This window comes from Fusarium oxysporum, chromosome 6 (assembly GCF_000149955.1).
Source record: "Fusarium oxysporum f. sp. lycopersici 4287 chromosome 6, whole genome shotgun sequence".
Taxonomy (NCBI): domain Eukaryota; kingdom Fungi; phylum Ascomycota; class Sordariomycetes; order Hypocreales; family Nectriaceae; genus Fusarium; species Fusarium oxysporum.
This window is the reverse complement of record NC_030991.1, coordinates 3,790,242-3,813,010: the sequence shown is the minus strand read 5'-3', so window position 1 is coordinate 3,813,010 and position 22,769 is coordinate 3,790,242. Positions and strand designations below refer to the sequence as shown.

The 22,769-nt window shown below is 46.2% G+C and overlaps 10 protein-coding genes across 10 annotated transcripts; 2 read left to right on the top strand and 8 right to left on the bottom strand.

Moving 5' to 3' along the window:
• Nucleotides 1-2,938: 2,938 nt before the first annotated feature.
• FOXG_21387 (uncharacterized protein) lies at nt 2,939-3,316 on the bottom strand (the record flags this gene model as incomplete). Its single annotated transcript, XM_018401721.1, has 1 exon — nt 2,939-3,316. The coding sequence occupies one exon, from the start codon at nt 3,314-3,316 to the stop codon at nt 2,939-2,941; it is 378 nt and encodes a 125-aa protein (XP_018253624.1).
• A 2,641-nt stretch (nt 3,317-5,957) lies between these two features.
• Nucleotides 5,958-6,731, bottom strand: FOXG_21386 (uncharacterized protein; the record flags this gene model as incomplete). The annotated part of the gene is made up of 2 exons (XM_018401720.1): nt 5,958-6,504; nt 6,562-6,731. 2 exons carry the CDS (start codon nt 6,729-6,731, stop codon nt 5,958-5,960), a joined length of 717 nt encoding a protein of 238 aa, XP_018253623.1.
• A 366-nt stretch (nt 6,732-7,097) lies between these two features.
• FOXG_14070 (uncharacterized protein) lies at nt 7,098-7,637 on the bottom strand (the record flags this gene model as incomplete). The annotated part of the gene is made up of 1 exon (XM_018394136.1): nt 7,098-7,637. One exon carries the CDS (start codon nt 7,635-7,637, stop codon nt 7,098-7,100), a length of 540 nt encoding a protein of 179 aa, XP_018253622.1.
• Nucleotides 7,638-9,144: 1,507 nt separating this feature from the next.
• Nucleotides 9,145-9,852, bottom strand: FOXG_14069 (uncharacterized protein; the record flags this gene model as incomplete). The annotated part of the gene is made up of 1 exon (XM_018394135.1): nt 9,145-9,852. One exon carries the CDS (start codon nt 9,850-9,852, stop codon nt 9,145-9,147), a length of 708 nt encoding a protein of 235 aa, XP_018253621.1.
• Nucleotides 9,853-11,499: 1,647 nt separating this feature from the next.
• On the top strand, nt 11,500-11,823 carry FOXG_21385 (uncharacterized protein; the record flags this gene model as incomplete). Its single annotated transcript, XM_018401719.1, has 1 exon — nt 11,500-11,823. The coding sequence occupies one exon, from the start codon at nt 11,500-11,502 to the stop codon at nt 11,821-11,823; it is 324 nt and encodes a 107-aa protein (XP_018253620.1).
• Nucleotides 11,824-11,863: 40 nt separating this feature from the next.
• Nucleotides 11,864-12,457, bottom strand: FOXG_21384 (uncharacterized protein; the record flags this gene model as incomplete). The annotated part of the gene is made up of 1 exon (XM_018401718.1): nt 11,864-12,457. One exon carries the CDS (start codon nt 12,455-12,457, stop codon nt 11,864-11,866), a length of 594 nt encoding a protein of 197 aa, XP_018253619.1.
• Nucleotides 12,458-14,330: 1,873 nt separating this feature from the next.
• On the bottom strand, nt 14,331-14,816 carry FOXG_14068 (uncharacterized protein; the record flags this gene model as incomplete). Its single annotated transcript, XM_018394134.1, has 2 exons — nt 14,331-14,620; nt 14,672-14,816. The coding sequence occupies 2 exons, from the start codon at nt 14,814-14,816 to the stop codon at nt 14,331-14,333; spliced, it is 435 nt and encodes a 144-aa protein (XP_018253618.1).
• A 2,823-nt stretch (nt 14,817-17,639) lies between these two features.
• Nucleotides 17,640-18,844, bottom strand: FOXG_14067 (uncharacterized protein; the record flags this gene model as incomplete). Its single annotated transcript, XM_018394133.1, has 4 exons — nt 17,640-17,681; nt 17,742-17,900; nt 18,466-18,494; nt 18,688-18,844. 4 exons carry the CDS (start codon nt 18,842-18,844, stop codon nt 17,640-17,642), a joined length of 387 nt encoding a protein of 128 aa, XP_018253617.1.
• A 691-nt stretch (nt 18,845-19,535) lies between these two features.
• On the top strand, nt 19,536-19,679 carry FOXG_21383 (uncharacterized protein; the record flags this gene model as incomplete). Its single annotated transcript, XM_018401717.1, has 1 exon — nt 19,536-19,679. The coding sequence occupies one exon, from the start codon at nt 19,536-19,538 to the stop codon at nt 19,677-19,679; it is 144 nt and encodes a 47-aa protein (XP_018253616.1).
• Nucleotides 19,680-20,678: 999 nt separating this feature from the next.
• On the bottom strand, nt 20,679-21,695 carry FOXG_21382 (uncharacterized protein; the record flags this gene model as incomplete). Its single annotated transcript, XM_018401716.1, has 2 exons — nt 20,679-20,907; nt 20,965-21,695. The coding sequence occupies 2 exons, from the start codon at nt 21,693-21,695 to the stop codon at nt 20,679-20,681; spliced, it is 960 nt and encodes a 319-aa protein (XP_018253615.1).
• Nucleotides 21,696-22,769: the final 1,074 nt, after the last annotated feature.

Here is a 22,769-nt window from a genome sequence, read left to right as displayed (position 1 = left end):
CGGTAGAAGAGATGAGAATTCGGGACCCAGAACCTGTTCAAGTTCAACCAGGGCGGCACGGACATCAATCAGGAACTGGCCCTGGCACATGTTCTTGTCGTTGACTTGATGAGTAAAAATAAGTAGTGGTTCACCAGTTCGTGTCCAGAAGAGTTTCATGTCTTCTGGGCCTATGTATTTGTCTATATTAGGCTGTCCTTTGCAGTGATGTTCAGGGTCTCCAAAGTCCTCAACGAGAAGCTTGGACCATTTACCAGTTTTCAGCAGCGGGCGCCCAAAGCTGTCGTACGTGAGGTTTGCAAATGTGGCGACTTGGCGTGCTAATTGATATTGTTTGCGGTGAATGTTTTTCGCAATGTGTTTCGTGCGTGCTATGACGAGAAAGTCATGGCTGCTATTCCCACCGCGGGGAAGTTCCAGTACCGTTGGATTCATAATTTGATAGCCAGTCTGCCGTGCATCTATCTTGTTATAGAAACCCATGTTGTTCCGAAGACTTGTGAGCAGTCGATAATCGGATTTACCTTCAAGAGATGCACCATCGCCTCGGTCGGGCAAAGAACTGTGATACCCATTTTGAGTTTTTTGTTGATAATCTTTCTTAGGCGATGTTGATATATGAGACTGTTGCTCATCAAAGAAGGGTTTTTCTTGAACTCTATTAGTCCAAATGCTATTTGATGATTTTAAATGGAACGTAAACAAAAAAGCTATAAACAACGTGATGCCCACCACCGAAATATTTTTGCGTAGCCAATTATTGTGAGACATTGTAGCATAAGTATCATAAAGGCTCGATACACAAATGGGAAAGCGAAGGTCGGGTTCAACGTCCCCCACCCAATAAGCAGCAACAGCTCGAATGACCTAGAATCACATTTATCCGGCGCTACAGAAGCGGATATCTATATTATATGCGCTTCATCAGCACGATGGGGAATCAGGCTTTCGTCAATAACTTCAATTGGTCTTTCCTGGGCCATTGGATTTTACCAGTAGTCTAGAATAGACTCCTGGTACGCAAGTTATGTATTAGGACCGAAGGAAGCCAAAATACAGGTAAATGTAAAAGTAGATACGACTAAGATAGTACATGTAGTACTTGTACAAACAGCTTGAGAACCACCAGAAAAGGAGCCCTACGAGGATAATTAAAACGAAAATACAAGATTTGATGAACCTTCGTTACATAGATACACTACAATAAGCCATTCCATTGCAGTTATTATTAAATCTCGCTTATTCGTGATCAATCCGCGGCTGGCTCTTATGCATAGGGCCCACTAAGTAGTAGAAAAGCCAGATAACTTGCCGAGATGATACCTACACAACGTTCCATTTCTTGGTGACGGCTTGTATTATGGTTCTACTATAATCTATCCAGTATACCAGGCAAAAAGGCAGAGACGGTCTGATTTGTGACGCTCCTCTTTCTTGTGCCATACTGATCCCCCAAAGAGGTTATGCTCCTTGGACAGCCAAGTACAGTGCTGCCAGAATGTTATGAGGCATTCAACAATTACAGTCGAGTCTATACATACGAATCAGATTGCTCGCTTTACGATAATAGATAAACACTGTTCTAGGGAGCCCCTGGCCTTTGCAGACCATGGCTTCGAAAGGCATGTCCCAATGCTTCGAGCAATGTACATAACAAGAAGATGCGGGCCATCTGGTATGGCTACAATATTCCGCTGGGAGGCGGCGCGGGCACAACTTGATGATATCATAAGAACTAGGAACGATCAACTATACAGAATCTCTTGACTGAGGTTAAGTCAATCCTTCGTAGATTTGACAAAATGCTACATCCTAAGAATGAAATGGGGATGGGTTGCCCAGGGGGAAAGTAGCAGATGGGTATGCCTATAATATGGAATGGCGGGAGACTACTGCGAAGGAAATCGTCTACTAGATGCCGCAGCATGGAAAGATAAAATTATCTTTAAAGGATAACGGCGACAGAGACAAAGGGATAAATTAACACAGCACATGGTTGCACTGGCCTACGTCAGGGCCAAACTTAATAATACACCTAAGAATAGCTACTGGCTTTAATAAAAAAGAAGTTGATACCCAGCTAAAACAAGTTGATATCCAGCAGGTGTGACTTCATTCATAATTAATCGGAACTTTTACACATAGCGTAGAGAGGTTTGAAAAATGGGAGTGACTCATGGCTAATACAATATACACTACTTTACGATTGCTATTAACATATAAATCTATCAAGCATGGCGTAAGACTTCCCAACTGAGTACAAAAGCTCTGGTTATAAAGAATGGAAGAAACGGATGCAGCGACGATGCGGAGAAAATAATTAGTCGCTAAGTGCTGCGTAGGCCTAGTGCGAAAGGCCTCTGAAGACAAATCCAATTTCGAACACATATGGAATGGTGCTTGAACACTGCTGCATTATTAATTAATGCAAATACCATGGGCTAAGTGTCTGTCGCTTATGGAAAGACCGTTCTCCCAGCGTTTAGCCACAAGCTGAGGCGAGAAAGAATATAATAATGAAAACAGACATGCTCTTGCAAGGCAGTCAATACTGAGGGTCTGAGCTATGGAAGTACTGACATGGTATAAACCATAACAACGAATTTGTGTGCTCACGCTTCATCGAAGCCTATAATTCGTCCACTCCGTTAGGTAGATTTAGAGGCCAGGGACGACATGCTTTTACTTTCAAGGGAAGTCAACAACTCTAAAACAAGCCACTTCATCACAAAATCACAAAACATTAGGGATCGTAGTTATCATTCAGTGGAGCCATATTTTGTAATGCGATCATGCTGTAAGGCCTCCTTTGCAGAGCTACGATTCGCAGGATCAAGCACAAAAACCTTTTTCATTAGATCGGCGAATTCTCTGGAGAAAGCGTTTTTTCTGGGAATGATTTGCTCTTATGTATTAGCTCAATTCATGTTATCATCGACTAGTAGTCGCTAACGTCAATGTTCTTTGTCCCTCTCATATTATCGCGGTGCAAGTGCAGTGGACTTCTGCAGAGCATTCGAAACCTGCCCCTGTACTCTCCATCAATGGCCCGACATTCCCAGTCTTCGATTATAGATCCGGTGAAACCTTCTATCACAGCCAGATACTCAGCTTTGGTGCGTTGATCAGAGCGGAAGAGTACCTTGCCCGTGGCAAACTCGACAAGAGTGCATACTATGCTCCAGATATCACGAGAGAACGACGATTTTAGCGATAACATGGCTTCTGGGGCGGAATATCGCAGATTTGCAATGCATTCCCGATGAGGATCACTCTCAAACATGGTCAAGCCAGGATCAATCAGCCGAATCTCCATGCTTTGTAGTATGCGGCGTTGTCTAAGGAATCGTCTTTCAGTGGAAGATGAAGAAGCTATTTCATGAAAATAAGGGACTTTGTGTAGGAAGTATTGCATATTAATACATTTTCAAGTTTTGATATCAAGATGAATTATGCCAATTCATGTAAATCTAAGCCTTATTAGTATGCCATCGACAAAGCGCCGTAGTCTTAATTTTACAGTCAATACGAGAATAGCACTAAGAAAGTGGACGACACCAATCATAACGCCCGGGGTAACGCTGTCTAGGTATTCGGGCGCCGCGCCACGCCCAACCGGCACCCTCTCGAAGTGCAACGTCAGTGCTGCCAGCTATCGATTTCCTAGTTTGCCTTTGTTCCAGTCGACGGCAAGGATTGTACGTTAGAGTAAAGAAGGTAAATTGACGTTCTACAAGTCTGATCCACTTGTACTCTTGAGCATTGGACAATGGCGGATAAAATTCGTGATACAACTCGTCATTAGGCGTGCTGAACATACCAGGGTCCCAAATCAGTAATTTTCGGCTTGTGATCGGCTTATCTTGCATTACCCAGTTAAAGACGTCTCGTATTCCTTTTGTTCCTGCTAGGATCTCGTTATCGATTTGGCTACATGGATTTAATTCTTGTCCTTCATCTAGTTTACATGATGGTTCGAGTTTGGAAGCCTTCGAATTTTCGGCAAGTCGCCGTAGCTGTTGAAAGAAGTAAAGCGCCAGGGCTGTAACAGGAGGAAAGGATCAGATCACTGTAACTGTATCACCAGGACAGTGCTTACCTCTTGTGTTGCAGCGCCCATCAGGACGGAGAAAGTCACACATATCTATCAATTCACAAACTTCCCGCTTTGTCAAACGAAGCAGATTCTGGAGGCAGCAGAGCCAGATTCTGCTGGGTTTATTTGGGTCTCCATCCAAGATCCTCCACCCACAGAAACTTTCGTGCTGGTTTCTTCTGGAGACTGGTAATCGATACCCGCATAGCATGCAATACACTGCTACTGGACCAAAGTGAGTCTCCTTGCCATGCTGAGCAGCGGCGCTCCACGTATGAAATACGTTTGCGCAAATTGAGCACTTGTACAGTGCGCGACTGGCCTCGTAGTAAGGCTTCTGACCCTTGAGCTTTTGTAGCCGGCGCTTTTGACAAGCCGCTCTACCCCACGATTCATTAGTGACCGGTGCTTTGCAGCGAGACTTAGGTAGACTTTTATAGTTGAGCGAGACAAGGTGCTCGAGAAGATAAACAAGATCAGGCTCGCTGTAGTCTGTCATCCTTCCAACGAAATTGAGGAGATAGTCCAGATCGTTAACAATGTCATCTGCTATCTCATAAGCAATGTCTCTTCAATAAGGGCATTTAAAAACTAGCCTTTTAAATCAAGCATAATCTCGAGACACTCGTTGTAGGTGATATCGCAAGTCTGCTCTGTGAAACAAAGACCAAAGGGGCAGACCCGTCAGTTCTTTTGCATCATATAATATTATAATATTGTTGCTCCTTTGAGCGAAGCTTGTTGGATAAGCCAAATATAACCCGTGTCCAAGAAGGATACATTCATACGCCCTGGCGATGTACTAATCTTGTCAAGCTACCAATAGCTTTTACGTTTGTTCGTGCATTTGCTATTTTTCCGACTCCTTTGACGCAATTGTACGTTGCAAACTTTGAAGATTTCAGAAAAGCTAACATGTAGGCTGGAGCTTGGAATAGCAACCCTACGGATAGGGAACTTGTCCTTAAAAAAGCTAAAACAAAAACTCTCAAGTCTAGAGAGCCGATCTTATCCGATCACTAAGTACTCTAACGTGGACCTTGACTGAGACTTTGGGCTCGTTGCCTCGCCATCTCTAACCTAGGTATTCCTTCTACCAGCGGCTGACAGACCAGAAGTCTGTTCAGACTTGGGTCTCGATGCTGCGTGCACATGGCTAAACTCCTCACACCGCAGCGCGGCTCCGTCTCTCAACTTATCAAAGGTGTGAAACAATGGATTGTGCTCAATCTCACCGGAGCTTTGATAATAGCCTCGCTAAAGGAAAACGCCTCCTTGTTCTTCAGCTCACCTTTCCATTTATTTCGGGCTTCAACGAGTTCCTTGTAACCCTAGGACGGCCAGGAAGATAGAAGCGTCCATGATCAAGTTTCCCAAAACTCGATGACAAGGAACTCAGGAAGAGACTTCTGTTGTTCCGCCAGTGGATACTCCATGGGTATTTATCACTTTTGCTAATGCCGTTTGCTAGCGCAACATTTACTCTAGCCCGGAGGATATTCCGCATCACGGCTCGGACTCAATACGTGAGAGATTAGTATTATTGCCGTAACATCTACGCAGGCCCCATGGCTGCTTTCAGGAACTTCATAGTGAACAGCGAAGGCTAGACACCTCGACAACATTGTGATCTTATGGATTCGATCTCGTATAACGACTGGCTTTAGCCCAGCTTTCGTAACACTCTCATCGTGCGTTCTTGCCCCGTCAGAAAGAGAATTACCGAGGCTGTCACTGTGCCTAACAATTGAAACGATCGCGCAATTAGATCTGATTCAAGTATTGGCCACCTATTATCCGGTGTACTGTTTTTCGCTTGGATACACAAAAATCCATCATCCCCATAAGTCGGATTGGCATCTTAATAATGTTTTGACCCAACTTTGCCCGCTTTTCGAAGGCCAATTGCTCCAACAATGGTACAGACCAAGAGGAGGGCTAACATAGTCCAAAATGTCGCTCTGTATCCCTCCATCAGAGCCTGTGTCGGGGATTTTACTTTCTCTTGTTGTTTTGTGACCCATGTTGAGATGATTTGCATGGCAGCAAGCCCCATGGTATTGCCAAGCTGCGCAGCGGTATTGAAAACAGCACCAGCGACTGCTTGCTTTTCTTCGGGAAAAACCTCCGTGATAATGATAAGGCCGATTGTGAAAAGAACATCAACAGAGAACGGCATGAGGACCTGTGCGGGAAAAGCGCACTTCCAGTATGGCCAGTCCGACTGGATGACAGCCATTAACAGAGGGGAGCCAGCGGAAAGGAGGGAAGCGAGAGCGACCAGCCAGTTAGCACGGATCTTGTGAACTACAAGACCCGTAGTGATGTTGAGGGTGAGGCCAACCACAGTGCTCGGAAGCATGCGTATAGCTGCTTCAAGAGCTGAGAGATGCTCGATTTCTTGGAAACTAGGAGGTCCCGTCAGTCGAATGAGGTTCTTGACTGTCGTTCATTTTTGAACTTACTAAAGACTCGTCACGAGGTCCAGAGAGTTCAACACAGCAAACGATAGGGCCACAGTGATGCAGACACTGGTAAAACAAGGATTTTTCCAGAGCTCATTCGGGATGAGAGCAACCTGGCCATTCTTGACTCGAGAATGCATCCAGCAAACAAACAACACTGCTGTTATCATGCTGAGACTGAGGGAAAGAAGGCTCTCTGGAGAACGAATTCGATCTACATTGGTGCTTATGACGCTGTTTTCTAGTTAGCAGATACACAGATGGAGAGGGATATACGGCAACGAACCCCAAAAAGTATGTCAGTAGGCTCATAGAGACCGATGCGAGAAATGCGCCAACCCAATCGACTCGCACTTGCAGACTTTGCAGTGTGTTTCGTGATGCGCTGAGGAATGAGGTTCTTGGCAAGGCCCACCACCCGATGGCGAGGAGCAACAAGGTAAGGCCTCCACAGAAATACCATCCCGATCGCCATCCAATAGTATCGATCAATATACCGCCGACAACTAGGCTAGCTGAGAAACCTAACAGCTGGCTTAATCCCAGGCAAGCAAAGGATAAGTTGCGTCCTCGCCCTGCGGCTGCACTTTAGTCACAAGGGCCACAGAACTAGACAAGTGCAACGCAGTGGCGACGCCTTGTAAGGCTCTCAAAATAACCAGTTCCTCGCCACTCTTGACCAGTCCACAGGTAAGCATGAAGATACAATTGAACATGCATCCCAGCAGATTCACTGGCCGTGGTCCCGCGACATCAGCAATAGCACCCGCGAGCAGCAGCGTTGATGCAGTGGCCAGTCCCTGAACTGACGATGGCCAGAAGGCGAGAGACGGAGGGAGACGGAGATCTTCTGTCAGTTCAGGGAGTCCAATGACTATGAGGCCATTGGTTGCGCTACTGGTAACGCTCACGCCGCATAGGTATGCGATTGCAGCAACCTTTCGAAGAAGTTGCTTAGAGGTGACAGTCCCAATGTCAGCCTCTTGAGAGTTTCCATCGACGATACTTGTTAGTTGCACGTCGCTTGCGGATTTTAGCGACAGAGAAGACGATGATTCAAATGATGAAGACTTCATGTTGCCGCTGGCTGTGTTCTAGCTGGATAAGAGAGACTTTGCCGCCAACGAGAGTGTAAATCCTTCTGCTGCAATGCTGCGTGCTATGAAAGGAGGAACGTTACTTTGTTCATACTTGTAGTGGATTAAAGCAGGCTTGCTCGATTGGTATTATCTAAGAACCATAGTTACCCTTTCGCCATTACAACTGATCCGTCGTTCCACAATACCGGTTATTACGACACTGTCAGGGCGGAACTGTGGCCAACTAGATCGCAGCAACGGGTGAAAGGCAATGAGAATAAAGATCCAATCCATTCCTACCATTCTGGATCTTACCGTCGGCTGAGGTAGCTATCACAAAAAACCCTTTTTTCACAAGTACGCCAGTAACAATAAAAAGATTTAACATTTAACGGGCTTCAGCTTTACCACTTTGGACATGAGTCATAGGTCACCACCTTCAGACCGGAAGCAACCGCAACCCTAGTAATAGATTTGGATCGATAGCTACAGTAACGCACCACGAAACCAAGGTTTTGACCGAAGCGACATATTTCACGTGAACAGTAACTAGAGAAAATCAGAAGCCGCGTTATGCGTTGTTATGTCAGACCCACCACGTTCTGTCTCTTCTGTCGCCCCCGGCCACGGCCTCCCATGGTCATGGACTGGCAGACATCCAATCACTGTAACACCGTCCTTAGATAGGTTATCCCCATCTCAAGTTAGCTACTTGTATCTCTTGGTACAACCAGACGTTAAGAGGCTTCTCTAGCTGTCATAGTTCTCGGCATTAGACTTTCGGATTCTCCTGAGATATCCTGGATTCTGCTAACCCCTGAAGCTTTTTTAGGAAAGGCGCCGCTTTGGTGGAAGAGATGGTATGCCAGGGAGTTCCTTGCCGGACCAGGTATCTACTTAGCACTTGGGTATATGCAGGAAAGAATATCACGTTCATGAATTCCTTTTCGGCTGGAAACACCAAAGTGGGTACGATTTGAATTGTATGTAACATAGCATATGTAAGGGATCTCCTCGCCAATAGGGAAGGTTATGACGATGCAACTACCCCTGCGGTCGCGCCTTCCGTGCATGAGAAGCTGTGACTTTAGACTGTTCGTGGTAGAGTCGTTTTCATTTTTAGTTTTCAATCGAGTCCCAGCAATTTTCGACTTTAGCAAGTAGGGAACAGAAAAGAAAAGAAGACTACAGAAACTACAGCTACAAGTAGCTGTATATACTAGTTAGAATGAAGTTACTCTAGTACAGACCATATGTTTGCTGGCATTTGGGAGGAAAAGATTTCTTAGAAAGTTTCACACGATAAAAGTGATGCTGAACTAACCACAAATAATGTTGACAATGGTTGAACGGAGAGACAGTCCAGGTCAAAGTAAAGGAATCCTTATGATACATATGGCGTCTCCTACCAAGAAACTGATGGTAAGGCAAATCATCACCGAATCCTCCGTCCTTTTCGCCAAATATTACTCCCAAAGCAATAACTTCTCATCAGGGACCCTGGTTAGCTATACCACCACTGGATATTGGTGCCGTCCTTCTCCAGGCTCCCCCAAATTTCTTTATAGATTTTGTGGCTGACATACATATCACTCATTTTGCAGCCTTCGCATTGATCTAAGACGGTACCATGAGAAACCTTGCCGTTGGAACCTTTGATAATGATAGTTCTACCACATAGCGGGTTATTGTTGGGATTGGTATCGATCTTGGCCGCATCGAATAAGATTTTTGAGAGTGCTACAATGTTGCCAGTGTCGCCTTGCCCAGTCGAGTCCTGACCGCAAGCCCCTACACCAACCTCATAATGAGTCATGTCGCCAAAATGCACATCACCATCGTGCTTTTCATTCGTACTGTGGGGCTCAGGCGATTGCTCCCGCTGGCTGTAACCACTTACGGAGGCTTCGGGGTGAGGTGGGTAAACGTTAGGGTTAGAGAATGGTCCATTCTGGGCGGCATACTCGGCAGGGGGGAGAGATGGATTATCATGGATTACCGGGGCATGGGTGAGAAGTGAATGGGGAGTCTCTACTTGCGTAGAAGCCACCTGGGGTGCCTCCGCTACGGGAGGCTTGGCGGTTGGTATGGCAGGGTAAAACGACTCCGACGCGTGTCCGCACTCCTTTGGCCAATCAATCTCCGTTATACCCTGCAACTGCGCTGAAACTACGAGACTGAGAATAGAGGGAACGAAGGGAAAGATTTTCATGATTTGTATTCACGTCTGCGTTCCAATTCTTTTTGTAGTTCGACCACGGTTTTGAAGGAGGCGCAGTGAATACGTGAACCACCTTCCAGAGAAGTACTTCAAAATAAGATCCTGAAGAAATATGATTTAGTGAATAACCATATACACCTAAATTCCCTTCTGCCCGTATTATAATCATGAAATTGCAATATTTCCAAAAATAGCGAATTGAAAGCAGCCTGGTATGGGAATGCCTAACGTCAGGAGCCAAATGCCCAGGATGAGAAACGATACAGCATAAGAACGGAAATTGAGGGATACCTAAAATATTCAAATCCCTTTCAGAGAGGACAGGCCTCTATTTGGTGAATAGAGATGATTATATGTAGAGCACGACGCAGATGGTAGCATTTGCTGTTGTGTTGAATCAAAGCATGCTGCACCCAGATTTGACATAAGCCTGAACTTAACCCCTCAATACGCCCCGCCGACATCATGTAGTGCTTGGTAATTTTGCGAAGTGAGCCTACAGCACCGCCTTGGAACATAAGCCATCCCATCTTAACGGCTGTTGTCATGGAGAGGATACGATTGAAGCCGAAATAGCAAGTGATAGGGCTTCGTTACAGACCTAGAAATAAAGACCTAGAAAGTAGGTACTTGGACCATCCAGGGTAGGTATGACTTTTGTTATCAGCTGTAATCCTGCCCCTCGTGCTGCTATCCTAAGGGGACCGCCACATATGTGAACTTGATGCCTATGTAGCCCAATGTCAAGCCTTTCGCTAAACACAGAGGCAATGAAAAGACGACTGACAATTTAGAAATTACTGTATGCAGCAGAACTCAACGCCGCTGGCATCTTATAATACTTTGCGAACGAGTGTATTGAATTAGTATCCTGTATACCTAAAGTTCAAAAGTTCTCATAAATAGCTTCCGGGCAGTAAAGGTCTAGAGCTCAATAAGATTTTCATGTGACTCTACGCAGTGTACTTAGTTCAAGACTCATGATACGATATCAGGTAATAGTGTTCTTGTATAGTCACTGCGACACCGCTTAGACGGCCGTGGATGGCACATTGGTGGTGATATGCAAAGTAACACATATCCCATAGCATCTACTAGTGCACGGCCAATTTCAGGTTCACTTTCCGCACTTCTGCTTTCCATTCTTTGTTTCACCCCTTGCAATGGCGGATCGCTAGCGTTTAACGGGTACATGGTCCTGAGATTGACTGTACCGTCACCGTGGATGGCTGGGAAATCCTCACGCCCTGCGCCTATGGTGTATTGTAGCTCCGACAACAGCTATTGGTAGCCTGCTCCGTCAGACAGGCAGCCATTGACCAAGGACAGTTGCTTAAAATAACCTTCTTGTGTATTTTATTGAGGGAGCCACACAATCTGAGTTCTTGTGGTAAGATGTGAACCTAAGTCAAGTTGGTATTCATCTTGTACATCTCATATTTCGAGATATGGGAGTAATATCTCCATTGCGTATCGGAAGCATGTAAGCAACAAGTGGTATAAAGGTCTCCTTTTATCCCCTGATGCTCACAGAAGATCCTGCACGCTTGGACTTGCAGGCTCGAGCTTCCCCTCCGCTGTTTCAACGGCTCCACACGCTCGAATCATATATTCAAGAGTTTTGCTCCACTTTACAACATGAAAATCTTTACCTTGATCGCTCCTCTACTTTCTCTCCCGCTAGTCTTTGCCAGCCTTGGTGGTGACTACGGAAATGGTTATGGAGAAAGGGTCAAGACCGTGACAGCTACGGTCACTCACACTGTCACTAAGCCAGCCTACAAGCCCCCCATGACCAACACCAAGACTGTCACCAGTTACAAGCCTCCAACCACCAAGTACAAGACCGAGACAAAAACTGTCACCAGTTACAAGCATAACAACACTTGTATTCCTATCACACGGAACAGATCCCTTCTATTCTTATACCAACGATATCAATGTGACCGATTCAGAAACTAGTCTCACCATACAAGTCTAGCTTGACATATGAATATAGTTCCTAACGTCCCTCGGCGGGCTGTTCCTGTTTTCGAATCTCCCTGACTGCGTCCTTCAACTCTTCGTCCCCAAAAAGATGAAAGTCGGGGCGACTTTGGTCGGACATGAAATCCAATTTTGACAGCAACATTACCACATGCTCCTGTACGTTGTGTTCTCCATAACCAAGAGCCACAGTATCTGGCCATTCCCAAGTACCTATCCCCCGCTGAATTTCGCCCCTCAGCGTATCGATAGGAGCTGGACTATGAGCGAAATCTAACAGAAAGTACGCCCTAACCGCACGCATATGAGTACGTACTCTAGAGGAGCAAAGAGCAACAGCAAATTTGAAATGAGGTTTCGGGCGAGATTTCTCGATAAACCTGTCAACGACAGAGCGCCGTCGCCCCCACCACTTCTCGAAGATTCTTTCCCACCTGTGCTGTAGCAGTGGGAGTTTTGTAGGATTTTCCACATCTGCAGACATCTGCAGGATGAGGAATCTCACGGGTTTCTTGCCCTCTGTGCCAGCAAGATGATCTTTGAGATTCGCATAGGGTATTATTCTTGTGTCCCCATCGTCTGTTTTGCTGACACGGCGTGCATCATTCATCGCTCTTGTTCCCCTTGTTTGTGGCCTTTGAAAAGCAAACTAAGACAATGTCGGTTACTACATGAATGCTGTTAGATAACGATATTGATAACTGAAGGGAACTGAAGAAATACCTGACTGGCTTCGTGGTTTACCGCTACAATGGTTCTTTTTCATTCCTATCAAGACCAACATTTATGTGGTGATCAAAATCAAGGAAGAAAAGAGCTACTAATGTAGATGCAGGACTTGGAAGAAACGCCTTCTCTATCCTATAGAGTAAAGCGCTACACCTTTGTTGGTTAGTTTAATTAGGGAAGCCCCACGCCACCAGCGGCGTATTTAAGACTCGGCACACATCAGCTCTACATATGCATGCAGGCGTTACCTTCCAGGTCATGGAGGGAGTATCTATATAACGGCTGATCTTTCAGTATGTCCTTAATGGCGTAAATACAGGTAACCCTCATCTCCGTGAAGTCATAAAGAGCATTTCGGGTTCAGCTTCCAGAATTTCACCTTTGATTGCTGCCCTGCAGGAATGCTTGTTACACGCGGATGGCAAGAGCAAATGAAAGACGCAGGTATCTGGAATGATTAGAGAGATTTCTTAGATTGGACTACGTACAAGGCTTTGAATCAGATAGTTGTTAATCTCTTCGGGCAAGACCCTCTATTACTCCCGGAATTCCACCTTCCTACTACTGTACGCAGTCGTGGTCGTAATTCGATGAATTACAACAAAAAGTGCTGAAATTGGTCTGTGCACATATCATGTCTTTTATAATTTGACAAGTTAAAACAATCTGGCCTGTACACATATTGATGTTTTGGATTTCCTTTATCGTACATCTTATCTCTCCTTCCACTTACTACTGCTCTACCCCCATAGTTGTTGAACAGGCACTGGGTGTCACGTGCAAGCAGGGATACTTTAAGATTACAGCCGAAATGGTAAAACCTCTAAGGGGCAGAACTTGAACATAATACAAGATGAATATACAAATCTGGATCAATGGACCGAATACACGTAATGTCTGACAATAGTACGACCCTAATCCTGCCTGATCCGGAAGACAGCCAATATTAGCTCCCGAATATCCTAGTGTACTACGTATGCCTTCTTGGAATGACCAACAATAAGTTACCGCTACTGGAAAGGCTTGATTTATTCTATGATACTGCTGCCTGTCTTTTAATTTGCACAAAGGAGGGATGCCAATTCGCGTTGTCAAACGGCCTGGCGCGTATGGCACGACGAGATTGCGAGTCAGCATCAATTCTACAGTATGGTGCGGGTTCCGCGTTCGTAGTTGACTTCCAAAATATTTTCAGAAGTGTCCCAAAACGGATAAGGCATTTGCCGTTCGCGACATAGCCGGTGCCGATTTCAGCCTTGCTTTCTCACAGCGGTAACAGCGTCTTGTGAGTCTCGGCCCCCGACCATGGTAACCACGATCTATGCCTCTGGAGTTTGGGCTTTGGTAGTTTTAGCGTTTATTCCTGGCCTGGGCGAGACGCACTGTTCACTTGTAGTCCTTGATTCTCCTGAAAATGACGTTAGTGAACGGGTTTATGCCATGTCAGTGGTCTCCATCCGAACCGCAGTGTCTAGTCTACTTTTATCTTCTCATGGCAAACATCTTATACTAAGTTACTGACACTGAATCCGCACCTTACTGTGTAATGTAGACTAAGCCATTATTTACAAAGTGTCTACCCCAAGCCAAGTCGATTACTGGCCGATACACTTGTCAACCCAAGCCAAGCTGCTCATAGAAACTCCCAAGTCGCAAAATACAAACGTAACTGCGCAACCACGTCTGACAGATGACTGATGATTCAACCGCCTCTAGCTCGTCATTTATCCTGAAGCGCAGCGGCCAATACCCACCTAGTACTGCCACCCCTTGGAACTTCCCCCAGGACATCCCGGTGTTCCATATACGCCACCCACCATCCACAAAATTACGTCAATAAATGACCAAAGTCCGAATCCCCCAAGGGTCAAAAGCTTGAATACAGCCAGGGGCCAGTGACGAGCGTAGAACTGATCGACGCCCAAGACTCCGAAGAGCAAACTGAGGATCATCGCAGTTCGTTCCTGGCGGTAGCATTTTTCTGTCCGGGGTTGTTCGTCGAAGCCGCCCCAGCCTCTGGTGGCAAGTTGAAGTTCTTGTTGTTCTAAGGACGTCAGTCTAAATGGACATAGGTAGGATGAGGAAGAGGACGGACTTGGGTTCATGTAGAGAAGGACCACGCCAATAACGGTGATGAAGACGTAAATGAGTATGATCTCCTTTGCTCTTCGAGTTGCAGAGGAGATACCCTTTGCGAGGCCATGGCCAAGCTTCTCTGCAAAAGTGAGTCGAGCGTCCATGATACTTTGGTTGAGATACCGGGCTTGCTGGGTTGAGGATGGAGGAGAGGATGCCTTTTATGAATGCCGGACGAACCAAAGTCGCCGGTTTTAAACCCGTGAGGGAGGCAGTGCTATGCAACAGGTGCTTTCTCCTCTTTCTGGGCTGCCTCTCGCCAGTGCCGCTACCGTATGCAATCTGTTATTCGGAATGGGGCTGTAGAGACATGTCTTACAAAGTATAGTAGCAGACCCAGGTCGTTAAAAAGGGAATGGTAAAGAAAGGTCAATCTTTGGTGAAAATGGAGAAAGTGCCAGGGCGTTGGGAGAATCAGGTGGTTGGGAAGGGTGATGGGAGAACAGGACATTGTCAGCGATTATGAATCGTCTTACTACAGTACTTATACCGAGTGTGATACTGGCAGGTAATTTCACCGCTGTTTTACGCGTCTCACGGTTCACTCCTCAATAAACAAATCTGACATCCAGCGATTGCGAATCTGATCTTAGCTCATACTGAGTTCACCTTTGGTATCCATTTCTGTCTATCTGATGCAGTCTCTCCTCCCAGATCGAAGAAGAGGTTGACTCATCCGGTTTCCGCAAGATCTCGCTTTCTGCAAATATGGCCCATTTCAGCCTTCGGCCATAAATTCTGTCAGAATTAGAGCACTATAGAGATTGGATGCGAGGAGGAAGAACAGGATCCTTTTCCTCTGGAAAGACAATATGCCAAATCCGAAGCCAGCCCTCGTCAACCGTACAATCCAAGTTTATTTTCATCAACTCCGCTTTCTGCCGCTCGCTGAGCCCGAATAAGGGGCCTGGGGTACTCTTTCGGCACTGATTACGCAAAGCATGGTCGTCGCGTTTCACCAAGTCGTCAAATGTATTGTAACAAGTCGCACAGTACACGGGACGCGAATGGGATTCGAATAGATGTCCAATCATATCTTTAATGGATCGTAGGTCGCTTGCAAAGCATCCTTGGCATATTGTCGGGTTATAGATATAGAAAGGGCAGGCTAAACCCCGTTTCTTGAAGGGGGCCTTGACCTGTCGAATCCAGATAAAAGGAAAGAAAAAGTAACAAAGAACCATATTGAGAAAAACGTCTGAATGTGTTTCAGAAGATCGCTATGGTGAGTAGTCGGATAGGTGAGAATATATACCTGTCAAGAATACTTAGACTGCTTGCTGCCCTGCCAGGCAAGACAAAACACAACCGTGTGCGAGCACTGAGATGTAGCCAATTAGATCGATTTTTAGGCGGGTATGTGAGACAATACACGAAGGCGTAGTGGCGTTCTCCTCGCGGGCCTATCAGACGTGCTGTTAATTAACTGTTTCCACAATGGCGGAGGAGTCGACGTCGCTGCTTTCGATGATAGGTTCATGACAGTTGAAAGAACTCGGAGGAGGATCGGAATGGGTCCATCAAGGATGGTATGTGTGAAGGCCGCTTCCATCTCTACAAGTCGAGCCGGCCGCAAATGAAAATGGCGGTGTGAAGGAAACCGATTGACGCATGCCGCGGGAGCCAAGACGAAATCTGATGGTATGGTGTATTCTACCGCAACACTCGAGCGGTTGAAATACTTATTGGGAAATTTTCATTTGCAGCCCTTATTATGGAGACGCTTGGTTAAAAACACCGTTCTCTCAAGAGTCGCAGCTCAAGTCGTCCTTGCTTTCTCCAGACGAAGGCGTATTCTGCTGCAGCAGATCAAAAGGCTTTTATAAATCTATGATGTTTCGTAAACGTAGTGCCATAACGAAAACAACAAAAACTATGACGTTGCAGGAGTCAAAGGAGGAATTCTGCCAATGAATAGTGAGTTAATTAGCCCCGATAGCATACATGCGACAATGTTTACCACCGGCTGGGGCGGCCTTATCTTTTAAGTCTTCCGCAATTGTGGGCAAGCGTTTCAGCTGGCGCCAAAAAGGTGGCACCCACTCTACAAGACAATTCCACAGATGTGGGAGCCATGGCCTGGACAGCGGTGCGTCGTTGTATTACGTGATGTACATCTCACTTCAATAGAAGCCGGGACGGCAAGAGATAGTTCTTTACTCATCCCTAATATGCAGGGCTAGGTCGGTTTCTCGCTGGCTCTCGTCTCCATGGAACTGTCTTATAAAGTAGACAGTGCGACTTCATCGCTTTTAATCCACCGTACCTAACCAGAACTGGCTTTTCGAAACCCAGCAGCCATGGCAATCGAGTTGAATCCTGCTGAACCAGAGACAAAATCAATAAAACCATTACTTTTTCGGCACAATGCATCAACGCCAACTGTCTGGCGGGTTGAGGCCTCTCAGAAAACCCGATTTTGTTTCGAAATAAGGCAGGGTGCCCTTAATATCGCCTACTGCTGATCGTAGGGGGAGCTTGGGAATCAACAAGTAAAATGAGGTTTCTAGTCATCCACAAATGCCGTTACATGTTCTGCCCAGCAAAGTGGCGTCATGTATGCCCAGTATAACCGAGAGATGAAAGGTCTTACAGTCATCGATAAGCCTCTACACTCACAAGCGACTACTGGGATTTAAAAATTAGGCAATATCTACCGCTCTACTATCCCGCATAGTCAGGCCATTCATAGGCCCATGAACCTACAATATCTCAGAACCGCATTTTGTCTACACCATGGCATTGCATTTCTTCCATGGCAGATAGAGGCCTTTGTTTCTCCTCTAGGTACAAGGTCGAGGCAGCAGCTAGTACATATATACTCTATTCTTGCCAAGGGTGATGGCCGGGTTTGGTACACACTAACGCGGCGTGACAAGAAGGGCCATTCCGATTGGCTATCATAGATTTCTGATCCTGAGTCAAATCTATCCTGAACAGGCCTGCCTCTGACACCCGACCCACGACATCTATATATAACAAGTTCATTTCCTCGCGGTTTTTCGTTAGAATGGATCACAGTATCCCACCTTCTGTATCCTTCTCTCTGCACCTCTTTCTACTGTTTTGTACTCTCGGTAGAGGATAGCGCTCGATTCGATGACTTCAGAACTGTCTTCTCCAACTAGCTCAACTGGCGCCAACAGCTGTCCACCTCCAGGCCAAGGGGACCCAGCCAATCTATGGGCCTTGGACACTGAAAGTTATTTCATGAACAGGAGAATCCTCCGACTAGAAGAGCGGGTACGACGACTCGAAAAGCAAATTCGAACCCACGGAAGTGAATCGAGACCGAAGCCCCAGCAATTCTTGAGCAGGGAACTCCAGACTAGGGTTTCCAGGCCCAAAAGCCGAAACCCTTTGTGGACAAGAAAACGGAAGAGGAGCCTATGGAAGCTTACGCAACAGACGTATAGATCTCAATGCCCGAGTGTGATTATCCGTTGCACCCCTGAAGGAAGGCCTGACAGGGATGAAGTTGGGAGTTTCATCACAATTTCGGACAGCGTAGATGGAAAGGGAACCAAGTTCATCGCGTCGCAAGGGTTGGCGGGTACCCAAGAAGAGGAAGACCATTAGCCCCCCGCTGTTCTGTAGCTGCTGAAGATGGTCTAGAGCGAGTTTGTTCGCTCGACTCCGAAAACCTAGAACTTATAGCGATACATTAATCGGAAAGCACTTTAAGGACTTCATGGCGACAATGAATCACGGCCCCTGTATCGGATAACTGATGATAAAGCTGCATCTACTTACTATCGCCAGCGCAAATGGGAGGTGTCTTTCTATTGCTCTCATAGTATATTATATCCATGAATTTCTCATGCGCTCCAAGTAAATTCAGCTATGATCTGCCAGTATCGGATGGTTTCCATACAACGGATGTTGTAATTATCTTCAGATGTCTGTGCCGATTTAGCACCTAATGTTTTTGTATCTCTCGCAAGTGACATTTGAGCACTTGTCTAACATATGTACCATTGCCGCCGCCACTTGCCGTCGACCAGAACAATGGCTTTTGATCACAATAATTCCAACGCGTGTATATCCGTCCATGAGACATTTTATTCTGAGTGTAGCGGCAGTAATCCTTCTTTAGAACTTTGCCAGGAGGGTCCAAAGCCGGACCAGACATGGTTTACATTTAGTCACTGGCTGATCAGTAGGTCATAAATAGCTTAGAGATCAGATTGTAAGCTTCTCTCATCTTCGTCCTTCTCGTTCTTTGTACACTTCGTTCTATCGATTTCGTATGCCTCTGCACTTTGCAAATAACATGCGTCCGAACAAAGGAGCCTGCGCGCCTGTCTACTTTGAACCTCAGATAATAAAGGATTCAGCTTTAACAAAGCTTGACGCATTGGAAAATAACCAATCGAGTCTACAATGGGTCGACGGTTCTGCAATATTCTTGAAGGAGGACGGCTCTTTCTCGGATTTGTTGATTGAAGAAGGATCCCTCAGAGTACGCACGCAACAGGCCTTTCTATCCATGGCCAGACTCTTTTCCTCGCGAGGAAAAGAGGAACAGACCCTGCATCATGCGCGACGCCGACTACTGGTCTCACTCCTTGCGCATTCATGGCTCTGGGGTAGGCCCAAAGTCTTGGATACTGAAGGTAATCCCGTCGCTTTCAAAGAAAGGAGAGTACTCGACCCTCAAAACATTCTCAATTTCCTTGCACAGGTGCGGGCTCGCAAGGAGAGCTGTACTTATGACAAAGTAAAAGACCTTCTCCTACAGGCAGAAGATATAGCTTTACATAAGGACATGTCTAAGTGGAATATAACAGGGGTTATTGCATGTCTAAGGTGGGATAAATCCCATGACATCCCTGGTGAGGGCCCATGGTGCTCTTGTCGGCTCAAGAAGAAAGGCCCTCCACCACCTTATCATGAAGCTTTACAAACGAAAACATCAGTATGGTCCTCAGTATCTCCCATCGACTCAGACCCCGGCTCCTTCGTGACCGCACAGCAAGGAGGGGAAAAGGACAGGATGTGAGGCAGAGATGCAATCATTGGCTTCTGTAATTCTGCTAGAAGTACCACCTAAACCTAGTGGGTACCGAAATAATCCCTGCCATCTTTGGGCAATAATCATGAGTCAACTAAGGATGTCCAGGTATTGATAAGCCATCTTGCGAGTAATAGAGCATATAGTTAATAGAGATTAGAGAAGGGCAGTTCAAACTACTCCTGATCGTCAATCCTGACTACAGCTAGAGCTTGTATGCATGCAATTACAGTAGCAAGCACTTCCACCTTCCTGTCCACGAGAAAATGCTCTTTTCAAATTCTGGAGTAGGGATGTTTGGGAACATGGCTCTAATTCGTAAGCAGACATATGATCAGAATAATGACGTACCATAAGTAACTTTTAGTCGAATGGGCGAGTATTAAGAAGTACTGCTGCTGCCCGAAGACAGGAGTGAGGATGCGGAAAAGTGGAGATAGATCCATGTTCACTCACTACTCATATCCTACATGATCCAGGGCCTATTCGACCAACATGAAATGAATTCAGTCCATCTTGCCTCGTCGAGCGTCCAAGGGCATCAAAGGCAACAGGCCAAATGGGTGTGAGAGACGCTGTATATAATTAAGGATAGTCACGGAACGTAGAGGTTTTATAATCACTTAGACATAGTCACTAGCCGGAATGAGGAGCTCAAATGGAATTAATGTCAAAAATTAGTATTGTACTTTGAGTCGATAATCATGTCAACATGGATATTGCGACTGGCCACGAGTTTTCACTCCCAAGGTTAATGCTGAGAAGGAAAAAGCGTTCTGTAAATCAGGGGCGAATAGTCGTCTCTTCAGGAATCCATTGTGAGACACACCATAGAACGAATTCAGATCATCACAGCGTAAGATAAGAATGTGCTATGCACTTTATGAATATTTGACGCTCTAAGCTAGTCCGTTTGTAAAAGCCATAGCTGCCTACGTGCTTTTGCAAGACGTCACTCCTCTGATATTCGTCCCAATTTAGGTTCAGGCGAAGCCTTGCCTCTCCTGTTTTCACTCTCTTCCTCAATAACTCGAACTGCTGCGGCGATAAATTTAACGCGAGGTTTACCCCTCTTATTTTGTGCATGCAACCTGCGATGGATGGTGAGGTTATCATGGCGGTTGAATCGGTCATTTCCGCAAAATTCGCAAGAGAAACGGTTGCGCCCTTCGCCGTGATGACTGCGCTCCCTTAGTCATGGCTCAAAGTTACAAAAGAAAAGTGGTCCTGAGACTTACCTTTGTTTATGTCGCTTGAGATGTTCGGTTCTTGAGTAGTATTTATGACAACCGGGATAGTCACATTGAAACCGGGGTTGTCGGACGTTATTAACCTTTCTAAGGTTCGAATTCCCGGATCCTAGCTTGGATGATCCAGTTTCAGCTTCGCGAATTTTGTGCGTGACATCAACTGTCATCTTCCTCAAACCTTGCAGGTAATCGAGCAAGTTTGAGCAACATGAAGGAGCACAAAGAGAAGCCTGTTGTTGCGGGACACAATCCGACGGTCCGGCATCTTGAGATGTCGTTATGTCAAAAAAGGAAGTGCTGCTTATATCGTCACCACGAAAGGATGATTGGACCATATCAGTGTCATCGAAGCCTCGCCAGCTCTGACTGAGTGTAGCCACGGGTGCATTTCGAGGGTTTTCATAGGGGCCTAGGCAGCTTAAGGGCGTTCTGCCCATCCATCCGTGATGCGCCGGGTCTATAGCCATGGCTTGGTCATAGCTATAACCAAGTTGTCCCGGTCCCATTGAAGTGCTGGGGAGGCCATGGAAGAACGCTGCGTACTGGGGCTCGCAATACACCTCTCCCTGAACAGAGGTGGGTCCGAAGAGATCATGAGTTTCTGGGCTGAAAAAGTCATGACGTGCTGATTGTTGACATGCATCGGGAAAGCGGTCTGAAGCTGGTGAGGTTGGAGGACTTGGCACTTGCCCGCTATAAAGGATGAAGTCTTCGTACATGTCGAACTCAAAATCCGGCCTGACTTATTCTTCGATGGAGCAGGAGTGACGAAGAGGGCGTACGTAACAGTGTCTATGTCTTACTTTCGAACGTCCGAGAGGAGAACTAGTATACGCAGTTATAGATATAAGAGAGACCGCTCGATCTCACATGGCAAGGTACACATACCCCGGCTCTATCCAATTGCTGATCTGTGAGCGCTGATGACGCAAAGCCCCACAGGCGACGATCATCTACGTTTGTTTTCCTTTTGTTTTTTTCCCTCCATGGTAGCAGCGAACCCCTGTAAAGAGGAACTCAACCAATAAAAAAAACCAAGCAGGGTAAAGTTCTTTTGGTGTTGTGGCTCAGAAGGCCTGATAATTGCAAGCTGCTGTTCTTGCCCCTGTTGGACTTGCTGGCATGAGACATGTACAGAATAAAAATGGCCCGATATTGGAAATGCGATGGGCTAGAGCTAAACCTGGATTGGTCACAGCCCTTTAGATGGCCCCACCATTGGCAGCCCACTCTCGCACCATGCCACAGGTCGCAAGAGCGACACAGATATGGCAATTATAACGGACCTCCGGTTCTATTTTATTTCCGCCTGCTTCCCAACAAAGACAGCAGTAATGTTAGCGTCTTTCGATGGTAGTCTGATGGCGCCAAGGTAATTGACTGCGGGGACGAGTAAGGCGCCTCGAGAGACTCAGTAGGCCCATGTTATCAGCTTTCTAGTCTGATACAGTTCAATCGGCGCTCAGGCTGTGGAACATCCTTTGCTTGCCAAAATCCAGTCGTTAGGCTGGTTAGGTTGGCCACATCTTTACAATGCTTCTAACAAGGGTACCCTGTCGGCTACAGCGCTTTTCCAAGGGTTAAGGGTTTTCTGATTGGCGGGATCCCTGGTCCCACATTACGGCATAACAAAGAAGCGGCGGAGGGGTAGGTACATCAGTGATAGAAGCAAGCTGTGATCCATTATTGGACGTACAGACCGCTCGGAAAGAACGACTGTAATAGAATGAGTCGGTGCGCAAAAATGCAAACCCAACTCATCAGCATTAGGGTGCCGACTATTTCTTCCCAAG